At 42.6% G+C, this 18,565-nt stretch overlaps 1 protein-coding gene across 1 annotated transcript; it reads right to left on the bottom strand.

The window, feature by feature from the left end:
• Positions 1-5,249: 5,249 nt before the first annotated feature.
• Positions 5,250-11,187, bottom strand: LOC123432388 (protein TIC110, chloroplastic-like). Its single transcript, XM_045115388.1, has 11 exons — positions 10,562-11,187; positions 10,258-10,317; positions 9,366-9,489; positions 9,198-9,230; positions 9,011-9,109; positions 8,283-8,349; positions 8,028-8,092; positions 7,581-7,675; positions 6,653-6,777; positions 6,467-6,567; positions 5,250-5,485 (listed from the first exon to the last, which is right to left on the bottom strand). The coding sequence occupies exons 1-11, from the start codon at positions 11,023-11,025 to the stop codon at positions 5,378-5,380; spliced, it is 1,341 nt and encodes a 446-aa protein (XP_044971323.1). The 5' UTR covers positions 11,026-11,187; the 3' UTR covers positions 5,250-5,377.
• Between the last annotated feature and the right edge of the window lie 7,378 nt (positions 11,188-18,565).

Below are 18,565 nucleotides of genomic sequence, written 5' to 3'. Positions count from 1 at the left end.
CACCCGCCAAATGTCCGCCCCGTGGTTCTAGGGCACAACCCCCGTAGCCTCGCTGCGCTAGCAGGCCCCGACCACGGCTCCGGCGCCGCCGGCACGAGAGGGCACATGACCCCTGCGACGGGACGACCACCACCGGCACAGGGAACGGGCGCCGCCGCGGGGGATAACCCGGGCAACGCGTCAGACTGCGCCAGGGCAAAGGAGGGGCGGGACCTGCCGGCCAGAGCAGGCAGCCGCCGCAAGGACGCCGGAGCCAGCCGAGACGCCGCCGACCTCGCCCGCGGCCAAGCCTGACGAGCCGCCTCCATGAAAACCCCCAGCTGCGGCAGCGCGAGGGATACCGGGAGCTCCACCGTGTCCACTTCATCCGGCTCATCTGGCTCCTCCGCCCAGTCGGCCCAGGCCTTCAGCGAGCACCTGAAGGAGAGGGTGGGGAACCTAAATATGACCTAATTAGCCCTTGAGTTTTTGATGATTATAGACTTTGGGTTCCTAAATCTCTCGGATGAGCTTTATGGGCTAAACTTGCCGAACAAGCATCATTTATGTTTCGTGTGTTGTCTTCATTGAATTAATGAGATCGAAAAGACAAAAAGTCAGCAATAAATGCAAAAGAGGAACCCAACGGATGATGTTGCGCATGTTTTATCTAACGACTCACAACCATCTCCACCCCTATTACAACTTGGCCCGCATTGCAATTTGTTCAACCTCAACAAGGGGCATGTTGCAGACAGTGAGTCGCTCTCTATTCGTCCCCGCTGCCTGGATCCCGAGCGCCAGCCGTTTGTGCCGTCGTTTCGTACCGCCGCTCACTGGTGAGTCCCCGCACCCGACCTCCTCATCTTCCTCTTCTCCATCTCCCTCTAACCTCGCATGCCCTTTGCCCCACTACACATCGTCTCCATGGCACCCACCCTGTTTAAGCTCGTGTGGGAGAGGCATGTGTCACCGCCACTCGTTGACTGGCGAACACTTCTCCACCGTGCTTCTTATCCACCCAATGTCATCGGCCTCGATAGCTTGTGTCGTCGTCGTTACCAACCCCGGCGCCGCTCGCCACAAGCCTCCGTCTCTAACGCCGAGAACCTTGAGACCCCGAGCCGCCACATTCCCCTCGAGTAGATCCTGAGTGGCGACGACTAACACAAACATATATTTTTGCACCAAGGCGGTGTGCAAACAGTGACGGAGAATGATGGTGGTGCTCAACAGCGGTAATGTAGATGAGCTTCTACGACAGCGACGCGAACGACGATGGTGCTCAATGACGGTGACTTTTTTGCAACATTAACTATGTTGTAAAGTGGTGGTGCTAAACAAGTAATGGTGTTTTTTGTAATAAGACCTCTGTTGCAAAGGGTTGTGCAACACGATTTATATTGCAAAGGTTTCTGAAATATCACCTTAGTTGTGATGGTGAAGTACGCTTGATCGTTGATGGTGCCAAAACCGACAGCTCATGACCCGATCGATCTTTTAGAAAGATCACACGGCGGACACATAACACGCCCCATAAATCAAACAACTCTAGAAGTTTGATATAGTCACTGAGCTAAACCATCAATGGATGGTAATTGACATTGTGTCGCTCTTTCATGGTTGTGTTCATATTTTTTTTGTGATCTTGAATAGCTTTGGTGTGCAAAGTTAAAAACATAACTTCTCCCAAGGTGGTTTTGGCAATTAATTATAACATATAGCTCATTGAACTAATAGGCTTATCAAGCATATTTGAGGGAAAGTTCAATGTATGGATTTGGCTAGGAAATATGATGAGGAACCCCTTGGATGCAAAGGAATCATAATGGCAAAAGCTTCAAGACTCTACATTTTTCTTTAAGTGATTTGATCACATTGAGTCCATAGAAAAGCTAATACTATTAAGAGGGGACGAGGTATTGATAATGATCTGGTTTCTCGAGTGCTTAGAGATATGCTACATGAAGCCTCAAACATTTCCTCACAAAGAATTATGTCCAAAACCCTAAACTGCCATTTCAGTGCCACCAAGTTTTCCACTTCGATCTCACCGAGTCAGTCCCACACAAAACCCTAAGCTAAACCCTAATTTCTCTATGCAACTGAGGCTGCATTCGATGGAACTGAAAAGCAATGACCAAGTTTTTGTGGTCGAGATTTTGAGTTTCGGAATTTTTGAGATTTAATTTTCGGAGCCACAAAGGTGATGGAACTGCCCAAGTTAAGCCGGATTCGTCTCACCGAGATGTTTTGTTCGGTCTCACCGCACAACCAAAAGTTGGGACTTTTTGCACTAGTCGGTAACACCTAGACTTCTTTTCAGTGTCACCGAGTTGGGCAATAATATTGTAACACTTGGATTTTTGGTGAAGCCTATATATACCCCTCCACCATCCCCTCGCTCGTGGAGAGAGCACACAGAATGAACCAACACTTCCATCATTCATTTTATGAGAGAGACCACCTACTCATGTGTTAAAATCAAGGGATTCTACTCCAATCAATAGATCCCTGATTTCTAGCCTTCCCAAGTTGCTTCCCACCCAATGATCCTGTTCTACCAAGCAAAATTCTGTGAGAGAGTGATTGAGTGTTGATGAGACTATCTTTTAAAGCACAAGATCAAGGAGTTCATAATCAATACAACATCTATTACATTTTGGAGAGTGATGTCTCTTAGATTGGTTAGGTGTCGCCTGGGAGCCTCTAGATCGTGTGGAGTTGAGCCAAGAAGTCTGTAGGGCAAGGAGATCGCCTACTTCGTGAAGATCTACCCCGAGTGAGGCTAGTCCTTCGTGGATGTAAGCTATGGTGGAATAGACAATGTTACTTCTTCATGAGTGAAGCCCTCTGTGGACTTGCTCAATTGTTATCCTTCTTGGGTTGAAGTCTCCATCAATGTGGACGTACGATAGCACCACCTATCGGAGCTACACCAAAAGTTTTCGTGTCTTTATTTCGTCTGTTCTTCCTATCCCCTCCTTAACATTTCACTTGCAATGTCTTTAATTTCCGTTGCACAACTCGTACACTTGCATGTGTAGGGCATACTAGACTTAGTAAAATCGCTAAAACTAGCCTACCGATAAAATTGGGAAAAGGTTAGGTTTTTAATTTGGTCAAGTAGTCCAGTCACCCCCTCTCTAGACGTACTTTCGACCCTACAAAAGTCAAAGTACCCACCCCTTTATCTTTTGCCATGCTAGAACAAAGTCTCTCCACCTATCACCCTCACATGTCATGCTAGAACAAAGTCTCTCCACCTATCCAAGTTGAATGCAATGTTTCTTAGCTTAAGCTCAAATGAGCTCGGGTGAAGAGTAAAATCCAAAAAATAATGAAACAAAATTTAGAAAATTTTGTTTTTTTTGGCAAACATTGAAAAATGTTTTGATTCCTTGCAATGTTTCGTAATGAATGGCATTTGTGAAAGTCGTGGCAAAAAAAGTCAATGCTTCAAAAATGCTATTTTGGAGTGTCAATTTTGCTTGTTTTCCATGACTTTGGAAAATGTCATTCCATGATAAAACTTTGCAAGCAGTCATTTTTTTGTAAAAATCTACAACATCATGGTTAGCTCACGTGCCACTTGTTTAAGCATGTCTACCATGCCAATCACAAACCAACCACGGTGATTATTTTTTTATTAGGACCACCCCAAGGACGCAAAGTTTCTCAACACACCCATCGAGAATTATGCGCAGATGCAATACATCTTCTCCTTTGGGCTGGCAACTGCAAGCATGCCATGGCATCCGGTGAGCCGCTCGGTTCGCCTATGATCAACTATCCAAACACATAAGATTCAGAGACCATCGTCCTTGATGGTCCTGATAAGGTTGGTGATCACGTTCCCATACTTGATTGGAAGAGGAAGGGGCGACTTGATGAAGGACGAGTTGAATGTTGTCGTTAGTATGACTAACGCCGTCAAGGAGGTGGCAAGCATCATTAGGGAGAGCAAGCCCATGGACTTCCACCTTGACTTGTACATCGCCGTCATGGATCAAGGTGGCTTCAGTCCAGATGCTCTGATGACTGCTCTGAGCCACCTGCTGGACAACATGGCTCATGGTGTTGGGTTCATTACCATGGGAAACACACATAGGGTCCTCAGGCTCAGATACTGGTCGGGCAAGCAGTACTACTAATGAGATTTATGGTGGTGGTGGTGGTGACGTCGTGCATGTTCCACGGCGATGGTGGCGATGACGATGGCGATGTATATTTAGTGTAGCCAGGGCTTGAGAATGGTTGTTGGCCTGTATATTTTGATGAGGTGGTATATACTAACCCCTCATGTTGATGGCGAACTTGCGATGGTAGGATTACCCCCCCCCCCTTTGGATGTGGTGGTAGGATGACATCATAGTAGTTAGGATGAACTTGCTATCATTTATGACCATGCATGCTTAAGTTTCTTCTGTTTCATGTGTAGTGTGCTGTTTTGCATGCTGCTTGAATTGCTGCTCTTTTGTAATGCTAGAGCAGAAGTGGTATGTGGTGTACAAAAGGAGGGTTTCAAGAGTTTACAATTCATGGGAAGCATGCCAAGAACAAGTGAGCCGTTACACAGAAAACTCCTACAAAGGCTCTGCTATGTGGTGTACAAAAGGAGGGTTTCAAGAGTTTACAATTCATGGGAAGCATGCCAAGAACAAGTGAGCCGTTACACAGAAAACTCCTACAAAGGGTTTAAGACTAGGCAATAGGCATGGATGCTTACTCCAAGTTTGTGCTCAAGCAGGCAAGCAATGTTGAAGTAGGTAAGGCTCCAAGATTATTTGGGCTGTTTGGGATGAAGAATATCATCATCCTCTAGTTCGTTGTGATTGTAGTGTTGTTTTATTGGTGTGATCGGTGTGATCTTATGTATGGTGTAGTTGGTAAGCTCACCACATGGGGTACAAGGTAAGCATACCTCGCTACATGTATCCAACCAAACACCGTGTAGTAGTATCAGCCCAGCCAAATGCACACAATCAAGCAAATGACCTATAATCGGCTCTATGATGCACGAGAGCAGTATGCAGGCAACCAGACAACGTGTAGATGTTGTTTTTTCGCGTCCATTTGCTCAACCAAGCCTAACTAGAACAAGTATGCAAAGGGACAAAAGATGATGCAAGCACCCAAACACGCCCTTAGTTACTTATATGATGTGTACGGTTTACATGGTTATTGGTATATGCAGTTTCAGAAGAAGGGCATGTTTCTTTTCTGTCATGAAATTCTTTTACCTGATAATTGGCAGAAATACAAAATGCTAACAAGCAACAATTCCGAATGGCATTGTTTTCTCTCTGGTTATTTCCATGCAACAAAGAAAACAGTTTTCCTGAACAAATAGTAGCACAGCTTTTTACTGTGTAGCGATGCACACACACGAGCATCATCATGCTGGTACTTGAGATTTAACATCTGACATTACTCCTTCTATGATCGCTTCTGCTTCACGCTTCCCTAGCCCAAATATATTCCTCAGCTCATTCAAGGGACCAAGCTGCATTTTTTGTCATTCACAGAAAGATTTCTGTTAGGATGCTACGCCCATAAAACACATTACCATATTCAATAGAAAAAACAGTATGGTAACGGTCATAAGGTGATTTTGAACAATCAAAACCATGAACCATTTGAATACACATACCAAGTTGGCAATTTGTGTATTGCAGTTTGAGTAGCAGTGAACAATAACAAGGTTTAAAGATAGATCAATTGGGTAAAGCTAATAGTTCTACCATGTGCGCTCCCATTTATATAACAGAAGAAAATAGCTCGGTACCAATGCAGAGATGCATCATCAGGAAATAGCATTGCATGTGAGGCTGATGCCACATGTCACATGTCAGTGACATATTGACAATATCCTCCAAACTTAAGTGCTTTCGAAAAGAAGAGAATTATTCAAGTGACAAGTGGGGGTTATGTAAACTCAAGCTAACTGATCTAATGCTAGGCATAATTCACAGTTGTATTTGATAATAAGCGTAATTTATCGCAGTTTCTTAATGGGTACAATCTTGATACTCAAACAAGTGAAACATGATCTTTCAGCCGTTATTATTTCTTAACAACAGTTCAACACCTAACATATTATCTCCTAATTACTTAAAGGTTACCATTAAGGTTGTGAAACATATAGAAATATAAAATATAGTACAAGATAGAGCCTGTGTGTGTATACAGCAGTTTCTACAGCACCATCATTTACTGTACAGACCACTTGATCTAAGATTACATAGTCTGGAATGCTCAAAATTCAATGGATTAATTATGTCCAGAAAAAATCCAGACTATTTTCAGGATTTTCAGCCTCTTGCTAACTAGCCCTACTCAACCTAAATCAAGATAATTCGTAATACTTGTGTTTATTTGAATTGGTCATTTCATAGGGCTACAGAACCAGCGATGCCTTATTTCAGGTTAACATTTCAAAAGGAGCATCAAATTAATTAACTAGATGCATAGAATGCGGAATCACCTTCTCATCATCAAGGCGTCCATCTGAAAGTACTTCTGTTGTATAGGCCGCATAGAGTATCTTTAGATCACCAACCATCCTATCATGATCAAAATCTCCAGCTATGCAAGACATTCACAAGAACCAATCTTAAGCAAGGTCCAACCAACCACATATGAATTAAAAAAACTTTCCAACTTTAATCACCTAACGAGATAGGTCCAAGCCCACGTGCAAATCGGTCGCCTTGAGGAAACTTGCTTAGAACTGTTAGCAACCTATTGAATGCAAGGATACTGTTCACCTCATTAATAACCTCTGTGGGAATGTTCCTGTAATCAGAGATCATATGGTTTAGTATCAAGGCAAATAAGTGTTTTTTTTAGAAAAGGAGGCAGGCAAATAAGTGTTTATGTTCTGCATTGATGCATAGAAAGATTCAGAGGGCTTGACCACTTCTCCAATGAGAACATCTGCTCCCTCTGTACCTAAATAATTGTAGTTGGGGAGAACTAGTTCTCCCAACTACAATTATTTAGGTACAGAGGGAGTATTTGATAAATATTGGTCAAGAAAAGCCCATGCAGTTTCGTACAAAGTATATTGTTGATAATGATATTCTCACATTCCCTTGGAAGACAGATGGCTCATTTTTTTCCACTAATAGTTAAATACCACTAAATAGTGAAGATAGAAATATCCATCAAATTTAAGCCTATATCAACTTTTTTTTTCGAAAAGGAAGTCACTTCTATCAACTGGTTTGAGTACATATGTTATTGCTTGTGATAGACAAAACAACACTGAAAGCTTGCAACTCCAACAAGAACAGGACTGGCCTATGTGTGGGGAAGGTGGCATGTGATGGGTGACTTCTTGCTGTAACAAGGGAGAAAAATATGTTGTTCCTAATTGCTAGATACAATCTATTTTCCTCAATTATATACCATTCGAAGTTACAACAAATTAAAAGCCTGCATCAGTTTAAATAAAAACCGGCATTTTTCTTAAAAACATTATATTATGGGTAACATCAATTCAAGTTTTCATGTTCCTGTAAAAAAATCAGGTTTCATGCGAAGTCTCAATTGATAAATTCTGTCAGCAGGTTTTTGCAGATAAGTAGGCCTCATACCCTGCACTGGTATTGGACTTCAATATGGATAAAGCAGATGAAACGTTTTCTTGAATCAACTTCTTCGCATGCTCCTTGAACATGTCAGCAGCAACCTGAAAAAAAATTCAAATATTCAGATATGTTACATACAGATATGCTACAACATAACATGCTTAGATTGACAACAATCAAATATTTGAATCACTTTTATGTCATCTGTTGTCTAAGGCTCAATTTGCGGCTGCTGAAGTATGATGTGTTGTGCTTATTCTGCAATCTGCTGCAGAAAATTAGCAGCCTAACTCTTGTACACAGTACATACCTTCCCTTTTTTTGTGAATTGTACAATACATACTTAGATTTTATGCTATTTGGATATAAGTGGTATTATGCCCCAAGTACTGGTGAAGATGAAAAAGCAAATGAAGCCAATTGAGCAGTAAAATTGTGAGAAAAAAGGGTTACCTCATCAAAAAGTTTATATGCAAGTTGTACTCTCCTCACTTCAATGAGCGTGCCTATGTCAAGACCTAGAGAAATATCATATGTCAGAGATGAGAAATGCAAAAAAATAATATATCATGTAATCAGTACCATAACAGAATCCATTCCTATCTTCCCTACTCTAAGTCTAATCTACTTGACAATGTTATACCTTGTAAGCACAATATGACTTAAGAATGGAACTAATGCCTACAGAAGAGCGTGTTTAAACAATACCTCTTCCAATAGACTTGAGCTCTAACGCATATAGACTTTTGGCATTCTCCCGCATAGCAATATCAATCTGCCAAAATATCATAACAATGAACAACTACTATGTCAAACAAGACATGCAGAAATACAGATACTCGCACCAGGGTAATTAGGAATGAGAAGTTCAAAAGATATGCTCTGAACTACTAGCGAAAAGGTATCTGAGACATATGAATGTGCAATATGCACATGTTTCAGCCTTTCAGGAAATCCATGTCCTCGTCTTCGACAACAAAAAGCTACTATCATTTTTATTTGACATGTAAATTGGCCATGACAAAATTATGTAGGGTGTTTGCAGCAAAAGACTTCATTATTTTTACAATTTTATATTTTGTGACAGGTAGTCTAGCACGCATGTTGGACGATAAGGAGTATTTCATTTCCAATACTTGTAACTAAATTAGTGGCACTGAGAGTTTGGAATTCCAGGTAAAACCTTCGGCCTCCGTCCACGAGTTGCATCACGAACGGCACAACACTAAGCAATGAGCATGCTAAGTATGATTTGAGAGGCCTATCAAGGTGGCAAATTTAATAAAAATGGGAACAATTACATGTCTAATTTAACCGCAATATAAAAAGTACCATGATGGTGGTGGCATTCTGCTTTCTTGATAAGACGAAGTCACACTAGTGAGGCATGCTATGCATAGTGGTAAATGATTGACCATTATCTTATGCTAATGTACCTGATAGTCCGTGATCCCGAAAAGATGTTTCCATGGAAGTATGAAGTCTGATGCATCTCCGAAGACAAGATTCGACACAAAAATTAACTTTTGGAATGCCTATGAAATATTTCCCATAGATAAACAGAATTAGAAAACAGTTTTAGGTATCCATTGTGCATATGTACTTCCAAGAAGAGTCACTTACATCGAGTCTCTCTCTGTATAAGCGTCTACCAATCTATTACAGCGAGCAAAGTAAGACGCGTAAGGCGATGGGGAGCAAACAGAGTAAATGTGAAAATGGTGAGTAAAGTCATAAGAACACCTGATATAGATACTAAGATATAGAAGGGCTTGGATCATGAGGCAATACCGCCAAGTGCATACTTGCAGCATCCACATCATCGAGTCCAAGAGCTTTTTTGAACTTTTTAATAGCTTCAACCTCAGTACCTTTGAGATCTTCATGTCCTGGAGGAAGTACTGAGTAAACAAAGCTGCGGAAAGAATGGATAGGATAAAGTATAAGCGAATGGCTATGCTCATCAATGGCCAGATTGTTAAGATGTGATGTAGGTGATGTTTTCATTTTACTTATAAAAGGGAAAATGCATGCTGTATAAAAGCAGCAAGGCAAGTGCTTTATCATTATCACAGGACCAAATAAAGTAATCTGAATTACTCCTATATAAGTAAAGAAGCAAGTGTGTTAGCATTGTGCAATATAGGTTGCTTGAAATTAGTAAGTAGCTAAGGGCCACAGCAGAAGCCTCGCTTGTATAGTAGGATAAAAGCGGTAACAGGGCACACAGAATGGTGAATGCCAACTATGCCATCCAATACTGTCATTGCCTCATTGGCCCATTAAGAGTCACAATACTCAGCAACTTGCTCAAGCAACAACTAATTACTTGTATCTGAACCAAAGATGTTTTCAGATACCAAATTTCCCCAGGCATTTTACAGGCAACACCTTTTCTAAAAAATTTACAGGCAACAACAGGTATATGTTAAATTGATTGCTTTGAAAAAAAAACCTGTGTTAAATTATCAAACTATTTGACAAAACAAACAAAAGCAGTTAAAGGGAATATCCTGTGCACACAGAAGTGTCGTCATGAGAAATGTGCAGTTAAAGCTTGCTTGCTTGAACCAAAAATCGATGCTGTACTTAAAACCAACATTATCTGTAATCTTGCGCAGAGCATGTTCACAATCGTAGAAAACAACTGAACGATATCAGAGGTGTCAAGAGGGAGGCTCACCTGGCATACAGGTCACAGAGCTCTGATTTGAATGCTGCATCTTGTGTACTGACTCCATATCTGAAACAAAATAAAATGATAAGATAATGGACTAACTCCATCTTGTCATCTTGTGTACTCACAAAGAATTCAAGTTTCAAAACTGGACTAAAACACCTAAGAAAATGCATAGCGAAACAAAAGCAGACTAGATCCTTTTTTTTGGAAGAGGAAGAAGAAACTTGAGATCATTACACAGCCGCTAATATAAACAAGTGAAGAGCAAAACCAATGCAACAACTGTAGAGCGGCATTCCAGACTCACTTGCTCGCGATGGCCGCCACCTCACTGGCCTCCAGCGCGGTGGGGTCGTCACAGCCTGCGACGTAGTTGTGGAGCCCCACGGCGGCAACCTCCGGCACGACGGAGTTCACTGCGGCTGCCCCCGCAAGGGTGGCCGCCCCGAGCACGGCCGCGCCCGCGACGGCCGTGGTCCGCGTGCCGCCGTAGCGTGTCCCGAGGCTGTACCCCCCAGCCGCCGCCGCCGCAACGACCGCGAGCTCTAACACCGCCCGCCCCGCGGGCGGCAATGCCTCCACCAGCGGCTGCACGCCCGTGAGCTCCTTCCGGCCGCCGAACACCTCCTCCCCCTTGGACGCCGCGGCGACGCAGCGGAACCGCCGGCCGCGGGGGCGGCTCCGCGGAGCGGAGGGGAGGAGCGGGGAGTAGGAGGCGGCCGCTGCGGCGGCGCGGGGCGAGGCCTTGGCGGAGACGAGTGAGAGCTCCATTGCTAGCTTGGGCGATCACGGCTGCCCGGGAAAATATATGGTGGCGGTGTTTCCATGAGCGGAGCCTAGCAACATCATATGGTTGCGCGGTTGAATAGATGGAACGATGGATGAGTTTGCGGTTTCGAGGTGCGGCTCGCGGATTTGGAGGCTCGGGGCCAGGCAATATGTGTCCGATATGCCACTACTCCGTACCTTATGCACTTCACATACTTCTTTTCTTATTAGTAGGGGTATTTATTTATATGCCATGCAAAGAAAGAGAGAATATATGCATGTTTTCAGTAAATTTAATCTGAAAATGTACTGGATAAAACATGATGAACACAGTAGACATGATTATCTGACTAGAGAAAATACTAGTCAAACTAAACATTTGATGTCATAGACAAGGTCAAGCCGACTTCGGTAGAGACAACAGTACATCACCGGCTCGTTCTGGCGATGATAGCGGTCATTCGGTTGCCTTAAAATTTTGATGTAATTTTTATTATATTTGAGATGATTTATACTTTCGACGAACTTTTAGAATAGATTTGATTCTTTTCACCAAAACTAAACTAAACATGTGATGTGATGTGATGTCTAGGATAAAATAACTTGTCTATATCATATTGCAAGTCGCGGTAGCTCGAGACGAAGCCAACAATTACGCGGGAGCGTTCCGCGAAAACATGATCATCCATTTCCCCGTACGGGTTCATAAGAGACATGGTTTTGAATGCATGTTATTTCATTTTATGAATGTTGTCGGAAAGTGAGATAGAAGAAAGTGATAGACGACACAATGCTCTGAAACTGAATGATAGATGCACAAATGTTTTGTCAAATGATCAATGTGTATGGAAAAGAAACGAACTCTTATAGAAACTTGAAATTGATTTAATAGACATAACGAAATATTCTGCGAATGTTCATTTTCTACTAAACCGACCGTTCTAATTTTATGCCATGCTCCACAAAAAAAAGACATGCGTACATGTCCATAGGTCCGAGGTCGGCTCAACTCGTTACAAAACACATCGCGCCGGGCGAGAGAAGTGTGTTGTATGTGTCCTTTCTAACACACCCTCCATTAGTATGGTATAATGACTAGCAGTTATAGGGTATCTCAATAGTTTTGAGGGTAATATTTTATTCAAATTTATTGATTCGACACAAGGGAGTTATTTTTTTATAAGCTTTAGGAGTAAAGTTGTCAATTCAACCACACCTGAAAAATCACCTCCTTGCAACAATTTATTAGTAACACGATAATATCATAGTATTGATAGTAAAGTAAAGTAACAATAACAACAGTAGTAACACATTTGTAACATGGAGCGAAGTAGTAACTTTAGTAAAGGCAATACCAGAAAAGCGTAGGCATGGAGTAGCGATGTGATGTTCAGATGAGATTCAATATGCAACGTTCGCAACTTAGAGTCATACAAAACTAGCTCCAATTCACCGATCACATGTAGGAATGTATATCGTATATAGTCCTACGTGCTTGCGATAAGAACTTTCATAACATTTTTTCTCTTATCCTCCCGTGTCTGCGGGGTCCTAACAAAAATTAAGGGAATTAAGACATTCCTTTTAATAGAGAACCGAACAAAGCATTAACATGTAGTGAATATATGAAGTTCCCAAATTACAGTCATCCCCGAAGAGTATCCTAATCATTCTCACCTTGAGTCTATGGTTCATAACAATAACATGTGCATACAACTTATAGATATGATCAAGAACTCACATATATTCATGAAAACAACATAGGTTCAGATCTAAAATCATGGCACTCGGACCCTAGTGGCAAGCATTAAGCATAGCAAAGTCATAGCAATATCAATCTCAAAACATAGTGAATACTTGGGATCAAGCCCTAACAAATTGACACGATTACATAAGAGATCTCATCCAATCCCATCTACCTCCAGTATGCCTACACGGAGATTACTCACAAATGAATATGAGCATCAATAAATTATTGATGAAGAAGGGTTGGTGATGACGACGACGACTCTCTCTCTCCGGGGCCACGAACATACTCCAGATTAGGTCTCCCGAGGAAGAACAAGAGGTGGTAGCAGGTCCATATCGTAAAACACAATGAAAGTTTCTCTCTAATTTTTTCTTGGAGAGAGTGAATTTATAGCGTCAGAATTAGGTCAATAGAACGCTCAGGGCCCCACATGGACAACTGGTGAGGCCATGGAGATGGTCGCACCACCTATCCATGTGGGCACCCCCTGACCCCTCTCTCGTACTTTTTGGCTCCAATATTTTATATTTTCCAAAATAAATCTCCAAAAATTCCAAAATAAATCTGCAAAAATTCCCATACAATTCCGAGAACTTCTATTTCTACACAAAAAGTGCCATAGTTGTTCTGCTAAAAAGAACGTTAGTCCGGGTTAGTTTCACTCAAATCATGCAAATTAGAGGCTAAAAGAAGTGCAAAAGGGTTTGAAAAGTATATACGTTGGAGACGTATCATGCTAGGACTAAACCTTCACCCTCCCCTTATCATGCATGAATATAATCCAATACTATAACACGGGAGTTTGGATATAATCCAATACTATAACGCCAGAGTTTCCGATTAACCTCACATATTTTAGTCTCCCCCTCACATGTCTTGATGATTGGATAATCACAATTTCACAGGATAATTGGTATTGTATTTTCAATTGTCGACATGTAATCAAAATTTCACAAGGTCACTCTTCTTCAAAAGTGGGGGTATCTAATGTTTGGAGTTCTCCTTCCACTGGCCACCTTGTTAGGATGGTATGCTTGCCATACTTCAAGGAAAGAGTGCCACCACCAAGTGTAAATGCATAACCACTTGTGTCCTTAAACTCATCAGCATCAAATATACATCTTGAATCACTATAACCTTTCACTATCCTTGGGTATCAGATATAATGAAGCTTAGTTTTCGTTGTTAGGTTGTGTACATTGGTTAGACACTCCTAGAACTTTGACAAAAAAGCCGGATGATAAAAATCCCTTAATAATGTGTTAATTGGGTTTATAGGTATAGGGTCAAGGATATGGTATTAATTATATTTAAAGCCATACTTTAAACCCTGAAAACCTAAACATTTGTTACATGTTAGGTACTTATGAGTCACTTCTATAACACTAAGAAAAGAATTGGATTTAACATGACAACATTCATAATAAGAAAATATGTTATTTGGTTTAGAGCATGGCAATATGAAATATCATCTTTCCTACTTATAAAGGTTGGAGTTGGTGGTGAGTTCACATGTGGGACCACATAAATAGACAATTGCACTACCCACATGTGGGACTAGCAACTTTCCAAACGATATAAATAAACAAGTGTTACTTTTACTAGGTGTGAAACCTATCTCAAATAAACAAATACACTCCTATCCTGATGTGAGAACAACATTCTTGTAAGAGTATAACATTCTTGTAAGAACACAAATAATAAATGCAAGTATGCCTCCAATTCAAAATCATGGTCTTAATTTTAGTTTATCTGCCTGACCAATTCTTTTGGTTCCATGTCATAGCAAAAGAGGGCAAACAAATTACAATTCAATGCGCAAATAGTGTTGGAAATATGCCCTAGAGGCAATAATAAAATAGTTATTATTATCTTTCCTATTTCAAGATAATCGCTTATTATCCATTCTATAATTGTATTGAATGGAAACACAAATACATGTGTGGATGTATAGACAAAACAATGTCCCTAGTGAGCCTCTAGTTGACTATCTCATTGATCAAAGATGATTGAAGTTTCCTAGCCATAGACAAATGTTGTCACTTGATAACGGGATCACATCATTAGGAGAATGATGTGATGGACAAGACCCAAACTATAAACGTAGCATGTGATCATGTTATTTCGTTGCTATTGTTTTCTACATGTCAAGTATACATTCCTATGACCATGAGATCATGTAACTCACTGACACCGTAGAATGCCTTGTGTGTATCAAACATCGCAACGTAACTAGGTGACTATAAAGATGCTCTACAGGTATCTCCGAAGGTGTCCGTTGAGTTAGCATGTATCAAGAGTGGGATTTATCACTCTGTATGACGGAGAGGTATCTCGGGGCCCACTCGGTAATACAAGATCACAAACAAGCCTTGCAAGCAATGTGACTAAAGAGTTAGCCTTGAAATCTTGTATTACGGAACGAGTAAAGAGACTTACCGGTAACGAGATTGAAACAGGTATGGAGATACTGACGATCGAATCTCGGGCAAGTAACATACCAAGGACAAAGGGAGTGTTATACGGGATTAACTGAATCCTTGACATAGAGGTTCAACCGATAATATCTTCGTAGAATATGTAGGATCCAATATGGGCATCCAGGTCCCACTATTTGATATTGACCGGAGAGTGTCTCGGTCATGTCTAGATAGTTCTCGAACCCGCAGGGTCTGCACACTTAAGGTTCAGTGACGTTTCGGTATAGTTGAATTACTGATGTTGGTAATCAAAGGTTGTTCGGAGTCCCGGATGAGATCCCGGATGTCACGAGGGTTTCCGAAATGGCCCAGAGATAAAGATTGATATATAGGAAGTATCAATTTGGCTTTCGGAAGATTTTCGGGCATTACCGATAAAGTACCGGGAGTGACGAATGGGTTTCAGGGTTCCACCGGGAGGGGCCACTCACCCGGGAGAGAACCAAAGAGGCCCAAGGGTGGCGCACCAGACCTTAGTGTGCTGGTGGCCAGCCCAAGAAGGGCCACTTCCGCCAAAAGAAGGAGAAAGGAAAGGAGAGGAGGCCAAACCGAATTGGGGAAGGAGGACTCCTCCTTCCAAGTTGTGTTGGAGGAGGACTCCTCCCTCTCCTCTTGCGCCGGACAAACCCTAGGTTTTTTCCCTAGGGTGCCACCCCTCCCTCCCACTTATATATAGTGGAGGTGAGAGAGGCTTTCGGCACCCCAAGCCATATAGTACAACCCTCTCTCCCTCCACCACTTCGTGACACCCCGTAGCTAGTTCGGTATGGCACGACGAAGCCCTGCCGGAGTAGCTCCACCACCATCACCACCATGCCATCGTGCTGACAGAGAATTCAGCTACCTCTTCATCTCTCTTGCCGGATCAAGAAGGTGGAGATCGTCATCGAGTTGTACGTGTGTGTTGGGGAACGTAGTAATTTCACAAAATTTCCTACGTCATGCAAGGATCTATCTATGGAGAAACCAGCAACGAGAAAAGGGGTAGAGCATCTTCATACCTTAGAAGATCACTAAGCGGAAGGGTTGCTAGAACGCGGTTGATGGAGTCGTACTCGCAGCGATTCAGATCGCGGTGGATTCCGATCTATGCACCGAACAACGGTGCCTCCACGTTCAACACACGTGCATCCCGGTGACGTCTCCAACGCCTTGATCCAACAAGGAGGGAGAGCTCCGGCAGCACGACGGCGTGGTGATGGTGGAGCTGCGTGGTACTCCGACAGGGCTTCGCCAAGCACTACGGAGGAGGACGAGGAGGAGGAGTAGGGCTGCACCGAGAGAGAGAGAGAGAGAGAGAGAGAGATTGTATGTTGCAGGCCCCAAAAACCCTCCACTATATATAGAAGGAGAGGGAGGAGGGTGCCCACACTTTAGGGGTTCCACCCCAAAGGGTGCGGTAGCCCTAGAAGGCTTCGGGCCCAAGGCAGCACCTCCACTCCTAGGGTTTGGCCCCTTACCCATTTGCTACAACTTGGGCTGATGGTGGAGGCGCACCAGCCCACTTAGGGGTTGATTCCCACCCACTTTTTGGCCCATGTAGCACCTTGGGGCTGGTGGCCCTTCCTGGTGGACCCCGGGAACCCTTTCGGTGGCCCCGATACATTACCGGTGACACCCGAAACATTTCCGGTGACCAAATCCTCACTTCCTATATATGAATCTTTACCTCCGGACCATTCTGGAGCTCCTCGTGACATTCGAGATCTCATCCAGGACTCCGAACAACCTTCGGTAACCACATACACTATTCCCATATAACCCTAGCATCATCAAACCTTAAGTGTGTAGACCCTACGGGTTCGGGAAGCATGCAGACATGACCGAGACACCTCTCCGGTCAATAACCAACAACGGGGTCTGGATATCCATGTTGGTTCCCACATGTTCCACGATGATCTCATCGGATAAACCACGATGTCGGAGATTTGATAAATCCCGTATGCAATTCCCTTTGTCTACCGATATGATACTTGCCCGAGATTCGATCGTCGGTACCCCTATACCTTGTTCAATCTCATTACCGACAAGTCTCTTTACTCGTTCCATAGTACATCATCCCGTGGCTAACTCCTTAGTCACATTGAGCTCAGTATGATGATGTATTACCGAGTGGGCCCATAGATACCTCTCCGTCACACGGAGTCACAAATCCCAGTCTCGGTTCGTACAACCCAACAGACACTTTCGAAGATACCTGTAGTGCACCTTTATAATCACCCAGTTACGTTGTGACGTTTGATACACCCAAAGCACTCCTACGGTATCCGGGAGTTGCACAATCTCATGGTCTAAGGAAATGATACTTGACATTAGAAAAGCTTTAGCAGACGAACAACACGATCTAGTGCTATGCTTAGGATTGGGTCTTGTCCATCACATCATTCCCCAATGATGTGATCCCGTTATCAATGACATCCAATGTCCATGATGAGGAAACCATGATCATCTATTGATCAACAAGCTAGCCAACTAGAGGCTCACTAGGGACACATTGTAATCTATATATTCACACATGATTACGGTTTCCGGTCAATATATAGAATTATAGCGTGAATAATAGAAAATTATCATGAACTAGGAAATATAACAATAACCAATTTATTATTGCCTCTAGGGCATATTTCCAAGTCTCCCACTTGCACTAGAGTCAATAATCTAGTTCACATCACTATGTGATTGCAATGATTCCAACACCCATACAGTTTTGGGGTTCGATCATGTCTTGCTTGTGAGAGAGGTTTTTAGTCAACGGGTCTGAACCTTTCAAATCCGTGTGTGCTTTACAAATCTCTATGTCTTCCTATAGATACTGCTACCATGCACCATTCGGAACCACTCCAAATGACTGCTCCACTATACGAATCCGGTTTACTACTCAGAGTTATCCGGATTAGTGTCAAAGCTTGCATCAACGTAACTCTTTATGACAAACTCTTTAATCACCTCCATAATCGAGAAAAATACCTTAGTCCACTAGTTACTAAGGTATCTTTGACCACTATCGAGTGATCCATTCCTGGATCACTCTTGTACCCTTGACCGACTCATGGCAAGGCACACATTAGGTGTAGTACACATCATGGCATACTTTAGAGCCTACGGCTAAGGTGTAATGCCCCAAGTGTGTAACCTTCCCATGTGGGTCCCCCTTGTCAATGCTATGAGAGAGTTCATGCTTATGATTTCATGTGTTGTCTCCTTATTACTTCTTCCCTTGCATGCATGCATGCCATATCATATCATGCCCATGTCTTTGTGATGTTGCATTGTGGTCATATGATTTCTTGTGATGTTTGTGATCTTGTGGATA

The sequence above is a fragment of the Hordeum vulgare genome, chromosome 1H (genome assembly GCF_904849725.1).
Source record: "Hordeum vulgare subsp. vulgare chromosome 1H, MorexV3_pseudomolecules_assembly, whole genome shotgun sequence".
NCBI classification, from domain to species: domain Eukaryota; kingdom Viridiplantae; phylum Streptophyta; class Magnoliopsida; order Poales; family Poaceae; genus Hordeum; species Hordeum vulgare.
Note: the sequence above shows the minus strand (reverse complement) of the source record. Positions and strands in the feature narration are given on the sequence as shown.